The sequence below is a fragment of the Lontra canadensis genome, unplaced genomic scaffold, assembly GCF_010015895.1.
Source record: "Lontra canadensis isolate GAN:19392208 unplaced genomic scaffold, GSC_riverotter_1.0 scaffold12, whole genome shotgun sequence".
Taxonomy (NCBI): domain Eukaryota; kingdom Metazoa; phylum Chordata; class Mammalia; order Carnivora; family Mustelidae; genus Lontra; species Lontra canadensis.
The window spans coordinates 26,323,887-26,346,268 of NW_022631006.1; the positions used below are offsets into that span (position 1 = coordinate 26,323,887).

Below are 22,382 nucleotides of genomic sequence, written 5' to 3' on the forward strand. Positions count from 1 at the left end.
GTCTTTGGTGGTTCATTTTCCTCTTATTCAGCTAAAGAAAGAGCTGTTGTCTGGATTCAGGCTGACTTGGATTCAAGTGATGGCTCTGTGGTTACTGTGTGACCCTGGGCAAGCCACTTAGAGGGCCCGAGTCTCAGTGTTACCCTCTATAAAATGGGAATGCCATCTGCTTCCCCAGTGTATACAAAATATTGTTAAATTAGCATAAATATATGCTTGTGTTGCAGATGTGTGAGCTCCTCAGCTATCTCTGTGACTGTGAGCTGCAACATCGAGTGGAGGCCATTGTGGCATTTGGCGACATTTATGTCTCCAAACTCCAGGCAAATCAGAAGTCCCGCTACAATGAGCTCATGCAGGCCTTGAACATGTCCGCAGCCCTGACTGCCCGGAAGACCAGGGAGTTCCGCTCCCCCCCGCAGGAGCAGGTGAGAAACTCTTCCTGAGGTTCCATGCCCTTCTTATGGAAGAGCTTGAACCTCACAGAGCAGGGCACATGAAACCTTTATATGTCTGGAGCAGCCAGGAGAATTGTGGGTGATTAATTGACCCAGCACAATGCCAGGGGACAGGTCTGGTCTTTTCCTAATGGCAACGAGGAGCATCTGCCACTTATCCTAGATGGGGAAGAAAACCCATCCCCAAACTGCACGTGGGCATGGCTTCCTCCCCTCCCTGGCTCACTCGTACCCATTCCCCATCATGGAGTCGAAGACCACATCATTGTCAGGATCCAGCTTTCACAGCAGCAAGGATCTGCCACTAGAAGGATGTCTGTCCAGTCCTTGCAGAAGTCACTACTTTGTCAGAGATCAACAGAACGTGGTCAACACTTCCCGACTGATGAGAGTGGATGGATGGTCTTCCTTGTCACCTTGCCCCATGACCAAGACCCTCACAAAGCCTCCCAGCCCCCGGAAGCTGGGAGAACAGGACTGGGCATATGAGGTCCCTTCTGTGAGGTACTGACTTCATTTTTTGCAGTACTCTGCCTTGTGACCAACCTTGCCCGGATGGGAAGGGTCCTTTGAAAGGATGGAGAGTCCTGTGAGCAACTTGCAGAGGAGGGCGGGACAGCTGGTGGAATAGTAGTTTGCATTTGTCCCACTGCTCAGCTGTCGACCTACATCCTGCAGGCTGCTTGGCCCCAGCTCCCTCAGTGTTCCAAGCAGATCTTTCAGTGAAGACATTTGTTTTCAGCTCTCAAACCAAATCTTTGGATCTTATCTATATTTAATAAGCAGCTTATCCGTAAATTGTTGTCAGTATAATTACCACCATTTGATATTAATGGGACAACTTGGTCTAATTACTTTCCTAATCTATTTTGTAGAACATAGATATTTATATTGGCTTTAAAATGAACCACAGCTCTTGGCTTTTAAAAGATTCACTTGAATGATAGTGGCCTTGAAAAGAGCAGGCGAAGCTTATCATCTCTTTGCTGGAGGCAAAATGAGAAAGCCCTTTCAATTGATGGGAGGAGGTAATTTGCACCATGCTGAGGGAAGTGCGGGGAGCCTGAATTACTTTTGAAGGTTTTACAAATGTTGTCAGGCTGCCTTTAGACTGGCAACAGGTGCGTGTGAACATTTCCCATTTCGTTGGGCAGACGCTGATTCATTTTTCGTGAATAATGGGACTGGAGAAGGATGTGGTTCCTGGCTCCCCCATCGCTCACTGTGTGGCCTTGGGCAATGGCCTTTCTGTGTCTCAGTGTTTTTAGCTGCAAAATGAGGATGTTTGTTATCTCCCTCCCTCCCTCCCTTCTTGTGAGGATCCCATGAGATAACACGTTTAGGTGATCCGGGAGGTTACGTGACAAACAGTAAACATTCTGTAATTGCTGTCATTAGCTTCATGTTGGAGGTGTTTGCGTTTGCCTCATACCATGCTCTATGCCCTTCTGCCAGTGAGTAGAATTTATATCTGTTTTCTGAGGCATCTGTTTAACTCAGCTAGGATGCGTTGTCCATCTAACACTGTCCTCATCGACCCAGCTTATGATCCTGGCTCCTGGGAGGACCACGCTAGCTCCTACCTCTCCTTTACCCCTGCCACCTCCTTACCTTCTCTTCCACTGTCCCTGGGGCCTGCCAGTACATCTTCCTTTCGCCTTCCCAGTAACCCAGTGGACGATCATTTCAGATTTGTTTCAGGTATCTATAACTTGAGAAATTCTTCCCTAAATGTGTTAAACCAGTGAATCTTGAGCAGACCTCGGAATCACAGAAGGGCTTAATAAAAACAGATTGTTGATCCCCCCCCCCCGGGGGGCTTCTAATTCAGTAGCTCTAGTGTGAGTCCCAGGAATTTATACTTTTAGCAAGTTTCCAGATGATAACTGATGCTGCTAGGAAGGAAGGAAGGAATCTAGGAAGGAAATGAAAGAAGGGACACTAATTGCTATCAAATTCAGCTGTCCAACCTACCGCCCCTCTCAGTATTCATTTCTAGAAGGAACCTACCAACAGAGCTCTCTAAATAATTCAGACTTGAATATCAACAAAGGAGAATTTAGATCAATTTCAGGGGATAGCAATGCAAAATCACTTGGAAGATTGGCTGCATAAGAATTAGAATTTTAAAACAGTGATATGATTCTCTCATTGTTCTGTAACTTTTGAGGAGAAAATAAAGGTTTTCAGCTTTGTATCCATGTAGTAGAGAGAGAGATTGAAAATATCCTGCTTGGGGGATGTTACCAAGTACAAAAGTAGGCAAAACTAAGATCAGTCCAACAGCTGTTGGCAAATTAGCCAGGCAGAGTCAATAAACCGGTGACTTTAAAAAGGGCATCATTAAAGGGTCTGCCCTGCGGAGGAGAAAATTCAGCTCAGTCCCCATTTGGTTTTCTGCCCTGCAGGCTTGGGGGCCCCTGCTTCCCCAGTGTTCTACCTAAGGAATGATCTTTTGGCAAAGAAATTAATTTTTGACTCCCAAGATCGATCTTCAAATTTTGTTTTTATTTAATAAACAACCAATCAATATATATTGATATAATTACCATGTTTTAACATTGTGGCACAACCACAAAAATTACTTTCCTAAGCTGTTTTATGGATATTATTTTATTGCAAGCAGTACTTCTGCCTACTTCCAAAAAGTTGTTTGCAGTAGTAGCTTTAAATAAGAAATAAGGATCTTCGGGGCACCTGGGTGGCTCAGTGGGTTAAGCCTCTACGTTCAGCTCAGGTCATGATCCCAGGGTCCTGGAATCGAGCCCCGCATCAGGCTCTCTGCTCAATGGGGAGCCTGCTTCCCCCTCTCTCTCTGCCTGCCTCTGCCTACTTGTGATCTCTCTGTCAAATAAATAAATAAATAAATAGAAATAAGGATCTTCCTAAAAACATTAAATATGGTTTTTTATGCTTTAATAAAAGGGATTATAAAGTTTTTTTAACCTAGAAATCCTAAACAGAAGAAGAAAATACCTTTGCCTGGGATGTGGTTTACCCTGCCCGAGGCAGCCAAATGGACAACATCACTTCTAACTTTGCTTCTATCCCTCTAGATATTCCCTGACTTGGGGTCATGGGTCTTTGGAAAGAATTGAGACATTCCTGAATCTGAGCAGGAAATGAAAAGTTCATTTTCACCAACTTGTCCTTAATCTCTGATAGCATTTCTTTAATTATTCATGTAGACCACAAAGCAGATATGTGACTTTTCTGACAACAGAAATTGCTTGGTTTTTTTTTTCATGTTGTATTACAGTGGTTGTCATCTCTTGACAGATTATTTATATTCATCACAGCTTCAAGATCACAGTGGATATGAGACCTGCCACTAGATTTTTTTTTTTTTGTCTAATGAGTTAATAAACAAGTACATATGTTCCTATACCACAGGTTTCTTTTCTATGGTCTTGATAACTAGATCTCAGTATAAATTGTTTATGTAATTTTCTGTATTTGATGGTGCATATTCAGAATATTAATCTGAAAAGTAATCAGGGGGTTTCAACAGACTTTCAGAATGGTCCATGGCATAAAAACAGTTAAGAATCCCTGAGACAAAACTGTAAAGGAAAAGATGATCCTTTAACTACATGTTAAAACCTACATGTCAATAGAAAAAAAAATCCTATAAAGTTAAAAGCTCACTAAAATCCAGGTTATAAAGAGTTAATAGTCTAGGGATGTGCAAAATACAGGTTAATTTTTAAAAATAAAATTACTGAACAGAAAAATGGAGGAAGAACATGAACAGGAAATTCATAAATATGAAATAGGGGCATCTGGGTGGCTGGATTGGTTAAGCGTCTGACTCTTGATCTCAGCCCAGGTCATGATCCTGGGTTATGAGTTCAAGCCCTGTGTTGGGCTCCACACTGGGTGTGGAGCCTACTTACAAAAGAAAAGAAATAAAAATGGCCCTTAAATGTGGGAAAACAAAATTCAACCTCACCAATTAAATGCAAATTAAAGCAACAGGAATATGGCATTTTTCACCTATTAAATTGGAAAATATTTGAAAATGTGTTAACTCTCATTACCGCAATGGAGATACAAAGTAATACACACTCTTGTATAAAGTTGGTAATAATGCAGATTGTTGTGAGCTTTCTGGAGGGCAATTTGGCAATTCATATCAAAAGCCATTAAAATACACAAATCTTTTGATCCAGTCATTTCACTTCTAGGAGTTTGTCCTTAAAAAAAATGATCAGAGATGTGAATAAAAATTATGTAAAAGGAAATTCAAACAAACTTTATAAGGATAAAGAAATGGAAACAATTTAAATATATCTTAACAAATCATTAATTTTATGTACATTTCACATTAGTTGCTATTCATCCATATGAAATACAATGTATGTATTAAATATCAGTAAAATCAAATGCTCAAGATAAATTGTTAAGTGGAAAATTAGACTTGGAAAATGTTTAGATTATGATCTCTATCTGCACACATAAAGATTTGGAGATACTAGCTAAATATGGTTTTCTTTGGGCAGTGGGATCGCAGTAAACTTTCTTTAGGTATTTCCAAATTTTGTGCAATTGGTAAGTTACCATTATAATCAGGAAAAAATGAAAGCTACTTTTAAATGTTGGCCATTCTTTTTTTTAAGATTTTATTTATTTGAGAGAGGGAGAGAGTGCACACACACACAAGCGGGGGGGGGGGGCAGGGGGGGGGGCAGAGGGACAAGCAGACTCTCCGCTGACCAGGGAGCACAATGCAGGATTTGATCCCAGGACCCTAAGATCGTGACCTGAGCCAAAGACAGACGTTTAACTGACTGAGCCACCCAGATGACCCTGCTGGCCATCTTCATAAAAGAATTTGAGTTGGACAAAATTGGCAAAGGCTGTTAGGTGTTTAAGACAGGATCTGAGTCCTTTTGACCAACTACCCATTCTTCTTTGTCCCTCAAAGATCAACATGCTTCTTAACTTCCAACTGGGAGAAAATTGCCCCTGCCCAGAGGAGATCCGGGAGGAGCTATATGACTTCCATGAGGACCTTCTCATTCACTGTGGTGAGTTTCTGAGACGAAAGCTGTATCAAAGACAAGTCTGTTCCCGATTCCTCCATTAGAAGCTAGTGGCAGTTGAGAAGAAAATTTTCTATTTAAAGGTGCAGGGAACACTTGAACAACATGGGTTTGAGCTATGTGGGTCCACCTATTCTGTTTCCCTAAGTAGAGTACAGTACTATACGTGTATTTTTTCTTCCTTATGATTTCCTTAATAACATGTTCTTTTCTCTAGCTTACTTTATTCTAAGAATACATAAAACATATAACATTTTAAAAAATATGTTAGTTGACTATTTATTATTGTCAGGAAGGCTTCCCATCAAGAGTATGCTATTTATAGTTCTGTTTGGGAGGGTCAGAGTTATATATGGATTTTCCACCGTGCAGATGAGTGGCCCCTGTGACCCCTGCATTTTTCAGAGGTTAACTAATTGCTCAAGAAATGATTCTTCCCAAATGACTTGGGTAAGAGAAGCTATAGGAAATAATTCTGGCATAACATAGGATGGAAACGTCTACTGAGAAGAAATTTTGTGAGACAGAAGAGAGTGAACAGGGTTTCTGAAGAAGGAAAATAACCGATACTTACATAAACCTCCCCCACTTTACTTAGATAGCTGGACTCTGCTCCCAGCTGAACCAAGATTCCAGTCCCCTTTGCTTCTTAGCTTTTGCAGTGACGTAAGTATGATAACTTCTGCCCTGAAGAATTCTAAGCCTACAGAGCCTACTTTGATACATAACTAATGATTTTAAATGGTTCTCAGCATTTGTGCCACTTCTGCAGGGGCGGATTCACTAATAAATAACAGGTGGTCTTTTCATTTGAAATAACTCAATGTTAACTTTTTCTTTCTAGAGACTCTAGAGCCCTTTTGGGGTATAGGTTAGAAAAAGTTAAGTGTGGGGTTTGAAATTACTTGATATTCTTGTACATATGAAATCATCTTTTTAAAAAGTTGTCAGAAGACATCATAGAGTTCAATACCTATGGGGAGCAGCCTATGGTATCTTTAGAAGGTTCCAGAAGGGTGGGAAGCAGAGACTTTGTGTTCTTTCAACCATATGGTGGTTTCATGTACTGTTTGAGGTTTTTCACTCTGTTCTGTGCCTTTCTAGGCGTTCCACTGGAGGAGGAAGAAGAGGAAGAGGAGGACACCTCCTGGGCTGGAAAACTCCGTGCCTTGGTGTATAAAATCAAAGGCCCTCCCAAGTCTGAGAAGGAACAGCCAACAGAAGAGGAAGAGAGATGCCCTAGTAAGTGATGATGCCTTTCAATCACAGTCCTTCCAACACAGTGCTCTTCTATGATGTAATGCAGGGAACTGGCTTCTGACAGGTACTGTGAGATGGACTGCTATGTTTCAAAGGATGTATGTGGATATTTTTTTATAATTGGTGGTGGTTACTGTGTATTTGAGGCTATGCTTCTTTTCCGATTTAAGGAACTTACTTTCAGAGTCTTCTGAAACCTGAAGGATCTATTACTCTGGGTCTGCTTCTTGTCTGTCTGGTTAAAAACACCTGTAAACAGGATTTTGTTCTTTGAGGTTTCCATTGTCTTCCCCCTTTAGTCATTGTTTCTGTCACCTCTGCATTGCAAGTTGCCTCAGTGAGAAAATAATGATGCAAGGGGAGTAAAGGAAATAGGATGTGGGCTTTGATGGGGGTCTTTTTTGGGTTTTGGCTATAATTTCCATAGCACAGCATCCTAGAGGATTTTGACCTTCAATTTTGCAACAACACCAGACCTTGTCCAAGTTCATTTCTCTAAGCCTTATGGTAGACACAACTCTAACTGTTATGACTCATGTTGAAAGAAGATCATAATTTGGGCAGTTTACTGTCCATAAACCATTAACATTTCAAGAGGAAAATTGTCTATGTATTATATACAATCAGGATGCTCTTTAGTACCAAATTCTGCAAATATTTCATTTGACTAAAGAAGGAACTTCCAAGGTTTAACATAGATGCCTTTTATATTGTTCCTCATCCTATCCGTTTTAGAACACACTTTCAAATCATAGGCCAGAGCAGTAGATTGCCAAGCTGTGATTGATTTGTCTGAAAACACTACTTTGGGGTTCGTACATCTTACTGCCTTTTATATTGGCCTTCTGTCTTTGTCATTATCTCTGAGTGGAAGGAAGTCTCACCATTTCTCAGCACAAGTGTTGAAGCCTCTGGACAAGTGTATGGGGTACTTGGTTGGCACCCACCATGGGAGGGGTAGTCTTTGATGAGAACATGCCAGCAAGATTCTAGCGCTGAAAGGTGAGTTTAGATTCCCTTTGTGGTTCCTGTCAAAGCAGAACTAAAAATAGACTGAGCTGACCCATATTACCTGCTGAGAGTCTATTTTCAAAGTAGATCCTTCTTTCTAACATAAAGTATGTCACAACCCTGGGCCCCACAAGGGGACCATTTCATGGTAGGTAAATGGAGTCAGATGAAATCACTTGGCTATGTGAACTCTCCCTAACTCTAAGAACAGTGTCCAGGCTCCAGACATGGCAGCCTTCAGCACTGCTACCCTGGGCCTTGGGCCGAAAGACCATGTTCTGTCCCTTCTGGTAGAACACGCAGACAAGGCCATTCCAGTGTTATGACTCCATGTCTTCACCTCATCCTGCTTCCCTTCCAGGACAGTTGTGAGAGATTCAGGCTTGTGTTCTAAGCCTCCTACCCTGGATTTCCAGAAATAGGAAGGTAGTCACTCATGTCTGGTTGTCAGTAGATGGGTTCCCTGGCCAAATGTTCCAGAGACAGAAAGTTCCTCACTCAGGACTGACATATGAAGAGAAAATCTTGGGAATGGTTTAACTCACATCCCCAAAATTGTTTTTAACCCACGGATGAAGACAGTGTTTCTAAATACATAGCCAGTTGTGATAAAAGGGCCAAAATGCTTTAAATTATTAGTAACTTTGTCCACGTTATTACTTACCTGATTTTTCTTCCCTTACGTTTGATAAAATATTAAAAGTGCAGATAATAATATGGGTCAGTGAATGGACAATTCACCAAATACTTCCCATGATCAGGTTATTCCTGGTGGGATTTTTTTCACTCCTCTGTTGTATAGCTGATGAAAATAGGACTCTGAAGAATTAAGGGATATTTGTTCATTTATTCTCTCCACCGCTACCTGCTTCCAGAAAAATTTCCAGGTGATGAATGTCACCAGCCCAAGGTAACCAAGATGACTAAAGCTGTGACTTGCTTCACATTTTCTGACTCTGGTTCCACGCTCTTTCCATTGCCCTGTAAAACCCCCAAATACAGCTATTATATACAGAGTGGCTTTTTCAAACCATCGTCTGTTTATCTGGCTTACTACACCTGTGAGGTGACTCACAACTGTGACTCACTATTACACATGGGGAATCTAAACCCAACAGAAGTCAGAATTCTAACATGCCAAAGGTTACCAAGCCAAAGAGCCATCCTCAAAGTTTTCCGGGTAGGGGGTGCAGCCTCACCTCTACGAGCGGTTGGTATTGGCCAGATGACCTGCAGGCAAATTTCAGCTTTTCTAGGCAAGAGGACTCAACAGTGTCCCAAACCTCGTGAGAATCCCACTAGCTGGCTCAGAGTTACGGGGATCTGCCTAAACTAACTGTAAGCCATATTGTCCATGAAAGCTGTTACAATCTTATCAAAACATCATATGATAATGAAGAGGTAAAAAAGATCCAACAATAGCAGCCCGCCATACTAAGTCACATTTCTTTGGCATATCCCCATCCAGCAAACTCTCGAGAAAATCTTTTGCCTGTTAGTTCTAAGCCAGGGCTTCTCACACACTGCAGTTGAAGCAGGATTTCCTTGCATATAAATCTGTTGCCACTGAGTTATTCCTCCAGAAGAGACCAACCAGCTCTTCTCGCTAGATTCTGAAATAACCAAACGAAGATCACCTGTCACTTTACAGCTCAAAGTTGGTGACTTCCTGATCTCTATCATTCCCTGAATGCTCTCCCCGTGGATACTTTTCCTGCCACTTGTGTCCCTCTTGCCCCACCACTGAGTGGCCTAAGAGCCCTAACCAAATGTCTCTCCTGCCTAAATGCTGCAGCCTGTTGAGTACCGAGGAGGGGGAAAAGTCTACTGTTTGCTACAAAAATAGGTCTAGAGCCCAGCACAAATACGTACCACAAATGAGACAACTCAGTGGTAGGTCCGTCTAGGCCACTCAGGCAATATTCATAAGCCTGCTTAGATTCTCTCCAAACAGCCTCTCCCCGTGATGCTCATGCACGGACACCTTCTCCGTGAACTCTTTCTTTCCACCTTGTCCTCCGTCCTTCTGCCCCCACCATTTCATGGCATTTCTAAAAGGGCCCATGTGACTTTCCACCTTACGTGCAGTATCTGTGTCCCTGTCTGTTTTCTTTACTGGATGTTTGTGCTCAGACCGTAGCGTCCCCTTTTTCCATGTTTAACTCATTGAGACAACTCTGTCCAACCTCCAGTGTAAGTTAGTCACAGGAGGCTCGCGAAGATGAAGAAAATAAGGACTTTGTGAACAATGGAGGAAACAGGTGTGGACAGGAAACTGAATATAATCACAAGTTTAGAAATGCTATAATAAAAGTGCAGGTGAAATACAGTAGGTGGCCAGAGGAGGAGCTGGGCAGATTCCATAAAGAGTGTAGATAAGTAGATAAAACAAGAAGGGAAAGACATTTTTGATGAGGAGAGCTGCTTTGACAAAGCCCCCCGAGCAGAAAAGTTCAGGTCCTATGCCAGGAGTGGCAACCTGGTGAGATTTGTTGAATTCTAAGAAGAATTGAACGGGCTGGAGTGGAGTCCTGGTTGGATGGTGTTAGGACAGAGTGGCTTGGAAATCCAATCATTAAACTACATTCGGCCCTAGAGTGTGACATATTCGTCATCACCATGTATTTTATACTAGTGGCCTTACAGGTGTGGGGAGGGAGGCGTTAACATTTACCTGGTAACTGCTGAGTCCTGAGCACCACGTGAAACCCTTCTGTATTATCTCATGTAATTCTTGCAATATGCGGTAGATGAAGTTGGTGATTTTATTCCCATTTGATCATTGAAGAAACTGAAGTAAAAACAGATTAAGCAACTTTGCAGGCTCGCACAGTGGTGGCATGGACGTTCAAACCTTTGTTGACCTAAGTCTAGTTGCCATTGCCCTCCCCCTGCCCCTGCCAGGCAGTGAGTATGAAAGGTCCTTGAAGACCAAATTATTCATTTACTCAACAATAATGAGGTAGTTATGGGCATAGGGCTCTAGACTTAGGCTACCTGGTGTTAAATTCTTGCTCTGCTACCTAATATCTGTGAGACTGAGCATGTGACAACTTCTCTGTGCCTCAGTTTCCTCATCTGTAAAACGGGCATAGCCCTAATACCTTCTTTGGTTGACATGAAGAATAAGAAACTCAAAGTGCTTATAAGTGTGCCTGGCCCAGAGTATGCACTTAATTTTAACTATTTTGGGCTATTAAAATGTTTGTTAATCACTTACCATATCTTAGGCCCTGCATTAGGCACCAGTCAACTCTGCTTTTAGCAAGATGGCAATCCAGAGGATTGCTGTGCAGGATCACTGGAGGTACGGAGCCCGCTGGGATGTCCAGCAGTGCTCTAGATGAGAGCTTCTGAGGACTCAAAGAAGTCTGGTGTAGCAGGCAGGATAATGGTCCCAAGGACATCCATATCCTAGTCCCTGGGAGCTTTAAATAGGATAAATGGTAAAATGAAATTTAAGGTACAGATGCAATTAAGATTGTTCCTCAGCTGGCCTTTGAATGGGGAAATCTAGATTACTGGGCTAGGCCCGAAATGATCACCAGGCACTGTGCTAGGCACTTGCCATCACCTCATCTGATTAACTCCTCACGGCAAACAACTAGGTACAGTGGCAGCCACGTTCCCATTTTGCACGGCAGGCAATGAAGAGAGAAGCAAAATAATTTGGACAAGTTTACTGCAGGGAGTTTAGAAAGAGGCCCAGACTTGGGTCCTGTTCATAGGCAGGGTTCACATTCTTTCAGGCACCGTGCAGGGGTGCCCCAGCCCAGTAGTGGGGCTGGAAGGACAGGAGTGGGGAGCAGGGACTAAAAGGAGGTGCAGCCTGTAGCCCTCCTCATCCTCAGTTTCTTCTTCAGACTGAACACACACAGGAACTCAAAAGCGATTCGACCACTTTCCCAGCAGAGTACGGACCGAGGCCTCAGCTCCCAAGCCCGTCCCTGTCCCTTCTCCACCCCATGTTCATGTCAGGAATTCCCCTCTAGAGCACAAGAGCAGCTCCCCTCTGTGCTCTCTTTTCCCATCATCGTTATCATTGTTGTCGTCGTCGTCAATGGTCATTTAATCGTGGAAATATTTTGGAGAAAGTGATTATGAGGCTGCTTGAATGATTTCAAAAACATCAGGCTAATTATCCCCCCCCCCCCCCCACGGGACAGAAGCGAGCCCAGCGGGCCGCGGAGCTGGACTGGCAGAACCCAGCCATGCTGCCATAGCGCAGTGCCAGGCAAGATGGCCTCAGGGATTCAGGGGGCATCCCACTGGCTGGGGAGGCATCCTGGGGTGAAGCAGTTTGCCTTCCCACTTGTCTCCGCCCTCACAGATGGGGAGGCTCCAGCCGAGGCAGAAAAGCACTGAGGAGGGACCTTTAGAAATGGATTTAGCAGAAAGCTACATCAGCCACGTGACTGTCCACACACAGCCTTCCCTGAGACCTACATTGCAAGGCTGGCTGGCAGGGATCAGTGGGTCCACACCAGTATAGGGCTCTGTCTCCAGTGCTCCTCCACTCACTGCCAAGGCCACCTTAGAGACCATCTGTTTACAGGAGTCTTGGCTTGTTTCTTAAATTGGAGTGGTTTTTTGTTTGTTTTTCATTTGTTTCTTTTGCCTAAATAAGAGAGAAAAGTGAGGATTGGGCTGACGCAGCCATGACCGGGGTGGGGAAACTCGGTCCCTGCCATACCTGCCTTTCCTTACGCAGTGCTCGTGTGGATTAAATGATAATTCAGGTACAGCATTATGCCCAGGGTCTGACCCACCGAAAGCTCTTAGTGACCATTGGCTACTCTCATTGTAATGAGAAGTAGAATATTTGAACAAGCAGCTTGACCTTTGACCCTATTCCCCTGCCAGGGAACCCAATAAAGGAGACACATGCACAGGTCCAAAAATTAAATACAGAACTGGGATGAAGGTCAGTGGCTTGCAGCAGACCTGGGATGGGCCCTGTAGCCTCGCACCCTGCTGGGTCTCCAGGAAGCAGTGCCATTCATGGGCCCTGAGGACACAGAGTGCACTGAGCAGCTCCAGGAACATTGCTCCAGGCTGTCTTTACAGGCTGGTCCTTTCAGGTTCTCAGAGAGCCTTGTAACCTTGTTCTCATGAAATTAAGTGTAAGTGGCACCTGCTGCTGCTCCTGGTCCAGAGAGGCAGCGGGAGAGCACATGGAAATGAGCCTGACTAATTTTCTAGGGCTCCTCAGAGGTGATGGGTTTAACTTTCTCCCTGAACTTCTCTGCTAATATATAGTAGGTATTCGGCCACTTTGTGAAGCAGACCAGACTTGGGGCCCGGAGGAAGCTCGGGGACACAGAGCATAGAGGGCATGAGACGTTCCCATTAAATCTTACCCACTAAATCAAGAGGGTGTTATGGTGCCATCTGACCCCCTACAGGGGAAGCATCCTTTATCTGTCAGCAATCAAGACCATCATCAAAACACCATCGAGCTACCACTGCTCATCTCTCCCACATGGGTGATTAGTGGTGTGGGGTGGTGTCTTCAGAGGGCCACTCATTGTGGTCAGTGATCACTAGATTTTGAGATTTTGCTTTATTTCTTTGGTCTCCAGTTGTACTATTAGTAGAAACAAGCTGGGTAGACTCATGATGTTGGGCATTAAAAGGTAGGGGTAAAATTTCACGATGCTCATTAACCCAGTGAAGCCATACATATTCATTTGCCATTTGAATAAATTAGTACAACCCTTTCAAGAGCTCCACAGATCAAGTAGACATGGAATTCTAGAGTACTCAGCTATCTGTGACTTGGTAGAAGTGGATAGAGACACAGAGAGGTAAAGTGACTTGACCAGGGTCACCCAGCTGGAACAAAGTAGCCCTCACTCTTGTCACTACATCATCCTTCATTCATCTCTTTCAACATGAATTTTATTTTGCTAACTTAATTTTATTGATGAAGAAATCTAGACTCCAGGAATGTGGATAATCCTCCTAACTCAGAGTCCTCTAGAAAACAAGCCAAAGCTTTCTGATTTTCAGGATTTTTTTCTGAATCCACTTCTTTATTTAAGAGAGCATCTAGACCATATACTAGAAATTTAAAGCTTTAATAAGGATAACTATTATTCTGGATTTTGTGGAGCTATAGAAAGTAAGCAGCTCTCAGGGGCACCTGGGTGGCTCAGTCAGTTGAGTGTCTGCCTTCAGCTCAGGACATGACCTCAGAGTCCTAGAATCGAGCCCTACATCAGGCTCCCCGCTCAGAGGGGAGTCTACTTCTCCCTCTCCCTCTGCCTGCCTCTCAGCCTACTTGTGATCTCTCTCTCTCTCTCTGTCAAATGAAAAAAATAAAATCTTTAAAAAAAAAAAAAAAACAGCTCTCAGCTGGAGAAGTAGATGAGTTTAGATTCCAGCAGCCAAGGTTCAGGACCCAGCTCTGTCATTTACTAATTATCATGTTAGGCCAGTTTCTTATCCTCCATTCATTTCAGTTTCCTTGTCTATAAAATGAGAATAATGCTCTTCCTACCTATGGCGGCAGGGAGTTAGGAGTCAATAAAATAGTGCTCTGTCTAATGTTCTAGTACTTAGAGGTTGGTATACCTCCCAGCTTCTGAAGCAAATATACAAAGAGTAGGTGATAAGAACTTTATCTCCACATTTACCATTTTGATGCTTTCAGAAAAAAAAGAAAAAAAAAACAGAAAATACAACTCAGGTAGAATAGCTGATAAAAGACTTCATTGACTGGGGCACCTGGAAGTTAAAGATGGAACTGGACACTGGGTTGAGTTAATCCCATGGCTCCGCTCATTGTCCCTACAGTCGTTCCACATTCTGACTTGGCCTTCAGGCTGGCAGAGGATGGTGGCTACAAGTCTAGGCCTCACGTCTGTGTGCTGCAGTGTCCAAGGGAAGAGCAAGAAAAGTTCTCCTGCCTGGGACTCAAAGCCAGGCTCCTGAGATCACCCTTGAAGAACTTGGTCACAGGCCAACTCCATGAATCATGGAGCATGACCTTGAAAATAAAGGTTGACTTCTGTCAGCAGAGCCTACCTGTGGAGTGATTACTGTTAAAATGCAGGCAGTTCTAGCTCTTGATGTCAGAGGGAAGATACAGGCCAAAAGTGTCAAAAGTGTCAAAAAGCTGTGTCACGGGACCTGGGAAACATGTTCTCTGCACCCTGTGTAAGTTATCTAATGAGCCAGAGAAGTTGTACAATGGATGCTTTTTGCATTTAATGTTGTTCTGGTTTGACGCAAGCTTGGGGCCAGGGCCAGGCAGACCTCCAGGTGTCAGGCCAGGTGTCAGCAGCCCTGTCACTCCAGTTGCCTCAGCAAAATCTTGGAATTGGACTCTCTAAGGACTCAGCTTCTATGAGCTACTCCCTAACAGCTTGGTCCCTGGGCCTCTCCAGTCTGATCTGCAGCCTCAAGTGACCTCAACCAGGGCTTTCTACCAGTGGGAGCGTATTAGTAGTTTTCTTTTGCTGCCGCAACAAATTACCATAAACTTAGTGGCTTCAAACAATACAAATTCATTATCACCCAGTTCTAGAGGTCACAGTCTAAAACGGGTTTAGTAGCCTTGCCTTTCTTCTGGAGGCATTAGGGGAGAGTCCATGTCTTGTGTTTGCCAGATTCCAAAGGCACCCTGCATTCTTTGATTACTGGCCCCTTCCAGTCGTGGTACCTGTACAGCCTCTGCTCCTGTTATTATCTCCTTCTTGGACTCTGACCCTCCTACTTCCCTTTTAGAAGAACCCTCGTGATTATCTTGAGCCCACCTGGATAATTCAGGATAATCTTCCTATCTCAAGATCCTTAATTTAATCACAAAGGCAAAGTGTCTTTTGCCTTATAAGGCAACATACTGACAAATTCTGAGAATTAAGAGGTGAATATTGGGGGGGGGTCATTATTCAGCCCACCACAGAGAGGAAGAAAGCAGAGGCCAAAATAATTGGTTCTTGATGCTTGGAAAGAATCTACCACCTGTTAAAGCCCCCAGAGCACACGGACAGCATACTACCAGCTACCTTGTTAATCACCTAGAATTTAAAAATAAGCATACATAATTTAGATGCACATAATTATTTTTCTTTTCCCATTGTAAGCATGAGCATTATTAATTGCTTTCTAAGTTTAAACTAGGGACAGTGCAGTTTTGTTCACTCCCTCTCGTCAACGTCATTGGAAGACTTTTTTCTTCCCAACTGCCCCAGATTTAGGAGCACACTCACAGAACTCTAACACCAGCCTAGGATGGGGATCTGTAGGCTTCAGGGATTTGCTTTGTCAGTAGGCAACATCTGCTCTTTGATAATAAGCTTGTATTTCAGCGTATGATGGCCACTTGGACTGTGATCTAAATTTGGAGATGAAAAGATTCTCTCCAGACCCCAGCAGGTTTAAAATTGTAAATGTGCATGATGAGAAGAGATGGTCTTTTTCTTACTGTAGTCACTATTGCAAAGCTGATAATTTGACCATTTAGAAGAGGGTTTTACCCAGTATAGTGGGTAACTCTGGAGAACTTTGTTGGAAGAGTCACAGAATGTAGGCTTGGGGTCTGAGGATCAATAGTAGGTTACAAAATGACAAGTGGAGGGAAGTAAACAACTTAGCAATAAGCAATACCTGAGCCCCCCCAGACTGATGTTCCAAGGCTAACCCTAAGTTAAGGATACTTCTAATCCTCTTTTCTTGTCTCTAATGTCTGGCTAGTCCATAAATCAAGTAGTGAAGTATAGCTGTTCTTCTTTCAAAGTAAATTTCAGGAATCAAGTTTTCCTAAACAATACCATATCTTAGAAATATTTCATTTCTGGGTACCTGGGTGGCTCAGTGGGTTAAGCCTCTGCCTTCAGCTCAGATCATGATCTCAGGGTCCTGGGATTGAGCCCCACATCGGGCTCTCTGCTCAGCAGGGAGCCTGCTTCCCCCGCCCCCTGCTTGCCTCTCTGCCTACTTGTGATCTCTTTCTCTCTCTGTCAAATAAATCAGTAAGATATTTAAAAAATATATATTTCATTTCTGAGGTAGCCTAAACATTTATTCGTTTATTTATTTATTTATTTTCAGTGTAACAGTATTCATCGTTTATGCACCACACCCAGTGCTCCATGCAATACGTGCCCTCCATAATACCCGCCACCTGGCTCCCCCAACTTCCCACCCATCCCCGCCCCTTCAAAATCCTCATGTTGTTTTTCAGAGTCCATAGTCTCTCATGGTTCATCTCCCCTTCCAATTTCCCTCAACTCCCTTCTCCTCTCCATCCCCCCATGTCCTCCATGTTATTTGTTATGCTCCACAAATAAGTGAAACCATATGATAATTGACTCTCTCTGCTTGACTTATTTCACTCAGCATAATCTTGTCCAGTCCCATCCATGTTGCTACAAAAGCTGGGTATTCATCCTTTCTGATGGAGGCATAATATTCCATGGTGTATATGGACCACATCTTCCTTATCCATTCGTCCGTTGAAGGGCATCTTGGTTCTTTCCACAGTTTGGCGACCGTGGCCGTTGCTGCTATAAACATTGGGGTACAGATGGCCCTTTTTGCACTACATCTGTATCTTTGGGGTCAATACCCAGTAGTGCAATTGCAGGGTCATAGGGAAGCTCTATTTTTAATTTTTTAAGGAATCTCCACACTGTTCTCCAAAGTGGCTGTACCAACTTGCATTCCCACCAACAGTGTAAGAGGGTTCCCCTTTTTCCACATCCTCTCCAACACACGTTGTTTCCTGTCTTGCTAATTTGGGCCATTCTAACTGGTGTAAAGGTGGTATCTCAATGTGGTTTTAATTTGAATCTCCCTGATGGCTAGTGATGATGAACATTTTTTCATGTGTCTGATAGCCATTTGTATGTCTTCATTGGAGAAGTGTCTGTTCATGTCTTCTGCCCATTTTTTGACGTGATTATCTGTTTCGTGTGTGTTGAGTTTGAGAAGTTCTTTATAGATCCTAGATATCAACCTTTTGTCTCTACTGTCATTTACAAATATCTTCTCCCATTCCGTGGGTTGCCTCTTTGTTTTCTTGACTGTTTCCTTTGCTGTGCAGAAACTTTTGATCTTGATGAAGTCCCAGAAGTTCATTTTCGCTTTTGTTTCCTTTACCTTTGGGGACATGTCTTGAAAGAAGTTGCTGTGGCTGATATCAAGGAGGTTACTGCCTATGTTCTCCTCTAGGTTTCTGATGGATTCCTGTCTCATGTTGAGGTCTTTTATCCATTTCAATAAACAATTATTTAAAATGCAGTTTCTAGATCGTAGATTTGATATAATTGACTAAATGTGACTATCCCTAATTACCCTAATTGTGAAAGTGGAGCAAGTTAGAATGTTAATAATAATTTCTTAAATGAAGCCATTTGTAATTATCAAGGGAACCACATATACATGACTCGTTTCACTAAGACAGTCTTTTTTCTACAATTCCTTTCTCATCAGAAAACAAATGATGGGTTACACATCTCTTCGCTTTTTGGAAAGCACAGATGAAAATCCTAGAGCTGTTGCAAAGAGTATGGAGGCAACTTTATCATGTGTGGTGGGGGATCTGAGTGGGGTTATGGGGTAAATCAGTGGATGAAAATCCTAGAGCTGTGGCAAAGAGTATGGAAGCAACTTTATCATGTGTGGTGGGGGATCTGAGTGGGGTTATGGGACGTGTGTGAGTAAAACGAGGCCATACATTACAGCAAACAATAGAATTAACCTCCCCATTCCACCCCTTACCTTTATCCTGGAGTCTTTCTCCCTCATGAGTCCTGTTTCTTATGCATAGTGAAGTGTCTTTTTAGTCATTAAAGGGTAGCATTTCCAAAGAGGATCTTAGAAAAGCAGCAGAAATGAAATCAGTATTTAGTGGTAACTGCTCTTAATATATCTGTGATTATGAAAGAGGTTCAAATATATCTCAAGAATTGACTCCCTTCGATGTTTGAAAATCCTACCAAATTTGTCAGCATTACACCATTGATACCAGAAAAACGTAGAAGTATTTACTACAGGGACTGCTTGTGTGAATCAGCTCTTGAAAGAAAATGGCATTTCAAAGTAGCCATAGCAAAGGGAAATGTCTTTCCCATCAGGTGGTCTCATCCATCCCTGGCAGGGCCTTCTTAACTTTCCGGTAGAGCTTTTTCTTCCCTTACTTCTCTAGTCTCCATGCAGTGTGGACCTCTCTGAGAAATACAAAGAGCTTTAGAGCAAGGACACATTGGGAAGAAAGTAAGAGCAGAAGATCTGATCATTTCTCCAATTTCTTGGGAATTTTTGTATGACTAGAGAAGTTGTACCTTTGTATGAATTGTCTTATTTCCTCAATGTACGTGGACAACAGAGTTTTACTCATTATCTTACACTTCCTCATTAAATGCCTTACATGTATGTATCTAGGATCCAGTAAGCCACTGTGAGTAATCATTGTGTCTTGAAATAGTTTCATACAGATGAGTTACCTCAGAGTTATCACTTGACTGGTTGGCTCATTTAGGAGTTGATAAAACTGGAGGTGACAGCTACTCCGATGAGGACGGCAGACACTTGTGCATGAGATTTTTCCTGAGGCCTGGATACCCAGTGGCTCCAGAACAAAGCCTTCCATAGGTGACGGCCCTGGTTTCCAATATTAATGAGAGTAACCTCACTGCGGAAGGGTCAGCTAATGTGGGGCAAAGGGTTGAGTGCCTCCCTCCCTGTCCTGCAGCCCACTTCTCTGCGTGCCTGATTGCACTGGCTACAAGCAGGCTAAATAAGGCCATGCAGCTTCGGTGCAAAGAGCTCCCCCGCCCCTGCCTTGCTCTGAAGATGACTGAGCTTGTTCCCAATTTGATGTAAAGAAGGAAGCACCTAGAGCCCTTCGGGCTGGCAGCCCCCCTTGGAGATGCAGGAACAACGGCCAGGTTCCTTCCTGACTGCCAGGATTCAACTTTCAAAACAATGCTGCTTTAATCCTCATTTGATTTCTCAGGGTGAGGTGTCTTACTCATCTTATACTCACATTTAACCTATCTCCCATCCAGAAGCAAACATAGAAAGCTTCCTAAGCTGTAACTTTCCAAGTTCACATGTCAGCTACCGGATGGGAATCATACAGCCTAACAGAACAGGGCTCTAGCTTAGCTGGAGGGAAGGCTTCGCTTCCCGATCATCACTATCACCTCAGCATAGATGCTTTTGTATAAATCAGGGCTTCTTGAACTTTCTAGTCTTAGAAGCCCTTTTTACACTCTTAAAAATTATCAAGGACCTCATAAAACTTTAGCTTCTGTGGAATATATCTATCAATATTGCTGAATTAGAATTTAAAACAGAAAATTTTAAAGTATTTACTTCATTTAAAAATAACAAAAACCCTATTAGGTACATGTAAATAATATGTTTCTGTGAGAAATGACAGTTTTTCAAAACAAAGCAAAGATAACGAGATGAGCCACATTGTTTTGCATTTTTATAAATCTCGAACGTTTGATTAAATAGAAGATAGCTGGGTTCTTATACCTGGTTAAAGAATAGGACTAACACTGGTCTCAAAGAGATACATAGCTAGAAAGGGGAAGGGTATTTTAATAGCCTTTTTCAGATAATTGGGCTTATTCCTCTTTGATACTACATCAAAGCTCAACAAGTAGTAGGTTCTCAAAAGTTCATTGCCATGTAGAACCTGAAACCACATTAAGAAAATTTTTGTTCTTGGTTATATAAAAATTCACTGGTCTTTCATTTGACTAGGTCTTTTACCCATGAATGTTTCTGTAACACAAGGCCGTTAGTCATTTGGAAATTACTGGTTCACCAAGTCATGAAGAACTTCCAAATGTTGAAATATTTCATTATAAGATGTTTTAGAAATCACATTTGTTAACATCAACAATTTAATCAGAAAGTCTTTAAGTACTGAGAAGCTGTCAAACTCACTGTGGCACATAAACATTTTCTAAAATTCTAGTTTTCACTTGAGAGCCCAAATTATATTCTTGGCAACAGAAACTCTCCATTGTTTTCCTTGAAGTGATGAGCTTGCTTCTTTCATTTATAAGAATATGTCTGTCATTCACCCAACTCTAATGAACCAGCCTGGCTCGTCTGCATTCTTTTAATTAAAAGAGCATTCCATGAGCCGAGCAGCCAGTTGGGCCCACAGCTCCAACAACCACACCAGCGCTTCTCCTCACAAAGGCCTCTGACCTCCCATTTGCAGCAGGGGTGTTGTAGGCATACTTCCGTTTTTATCCCATAGGAGATTGGGAAAATGCATACTCAAGTGTTTATTAGTAATAAAAATAATAATTTTGTCTTTCATGTGGGACATTCTTATTGAAACTGGGCATCTTTCTGGGGCTGTGTAGGTGAAGTTTGGTGTTTGGTGCTATTGCCTTGATTCCCGCTAAGGCACCCCCAGTTGCACCCACATTCCTTCTGCACTGTCAGGCCAGCTGTCAACACAATAAAAATGCAAATAACATTAGGATGATTATGAAAACACGTTTGGCCTCGCAAACCACCCAAAAGGCCTGGCTCCCTAAGGTTCTGTGGACCATGCTTTTACAACTACTGGAATAGTTAATAGACTAGTTAACCTTTATTAACCCCATAATATGTGCCATACATGATTAGAGGCATTGATTATTTTAATCCTCAGTTGTTCAGATATATGAAGAGCCTACCACATTCTAGAAAACATTCTTTTTAACCTCTGAACCCTGGTACATTTATGCCGCTCTGCTGCCGGCGTGTGGGAGCTAATTAAAATCTGAGGAATCTTCAATAGCATTGCTGCCATGGTTATGAGAACTCCATCTTCTTAGTCCCAGAGGTGTTCAAAGCATTAGAAATTCATTGACTCAGCCTGGGTTTGCTTGGTGGGTGCTGGGTCTCTAGTGTATGTCAGGCCACAAAATATGTCCGTTCAGGGCTCTTGGGAATATTTGCTCCCCTGCCGTGCCCCCCCCCCATCTTCTTTCTTCTAGTAGTTATTCTTTCTCTCAGTTTCTGGACTTCCATCTCACAATTTAAAACCCTCCCCTACAAGAATGGCCTTAAATGTCGTGCATTCACTGAATTACATCTGTCCATCAATACACAACTGTAAGTCTTGCTTTTTCTGTCAGAGTCTTGGCGCCATGTTTTCATTTTAACGGAGCTTCCACTGGGTCACAAGCACATAATCATTTATCCCATTCTCTCACATTTGCTGGAAGGCTGGCCTGGACAGAGAACCATGGGGTGCTTCCTGCTCTTTCAGATAAAGGGCTGTCTCCTTTCTCATTTGCCCTCTCCAGAGGTGTTTTACTGTAAATGCTCCATTCTCTATAAATGTTGATTTGGATTATTATATCACTGTGGAGCTAAAAGCTCACCCAAATCCTGAACTAATCTGAAAGCCAGGTTAAGAGAAAACTAATTTACTTGGTGTCCTCAGGACTCTGTAAAATTCCCTGTTGACAAGAGGATGGTCCTTGAGCTGGCTAATAGTTCTGGTTGTTGCTTTTTCTTGTTTGCCAGGGACTGTGATGTGTATGATCTTGGCAGAGAATTTGGTTGTTAGTGGAGAAAACCATAATACTTTCAGGTCAGGAGGTAGGCCGAAGGGGGAATTGTACTTACAGGACTA

The 22,382-nt window shown here is 42.8% G+C and overlaps 1 protein-coding gene across 1 annotated transcript in view; it reads left to right on the forward strand.

The window, feature by feature from the left end:
• The window catches only part of RYR3 (ryanodine receptor 3), a 499,651-nt gene that overhangs the window by 335,528 nt on the left and 141,741 nt on the right, over positions 1 to 22,382 (forward strand). Inside the window, exons 36-38 of the mRNA XM_032856920.1 lie at positions 228 to 428; positions 5,386 to 5,488; positions 6,608 to 6,745. Of these exons, the coding sequence (XP_032712811.1) occupies positions 228 to 428; positions 5,386 to 5,488; positions 6,608 to 6,745 (442 nt within the window). The remainder of the gene's footprint in view (positions 1 to 227; positions 429 to 5,385; positions 5,489 to 6,607; positions 6,746 to 22,382) is intronic.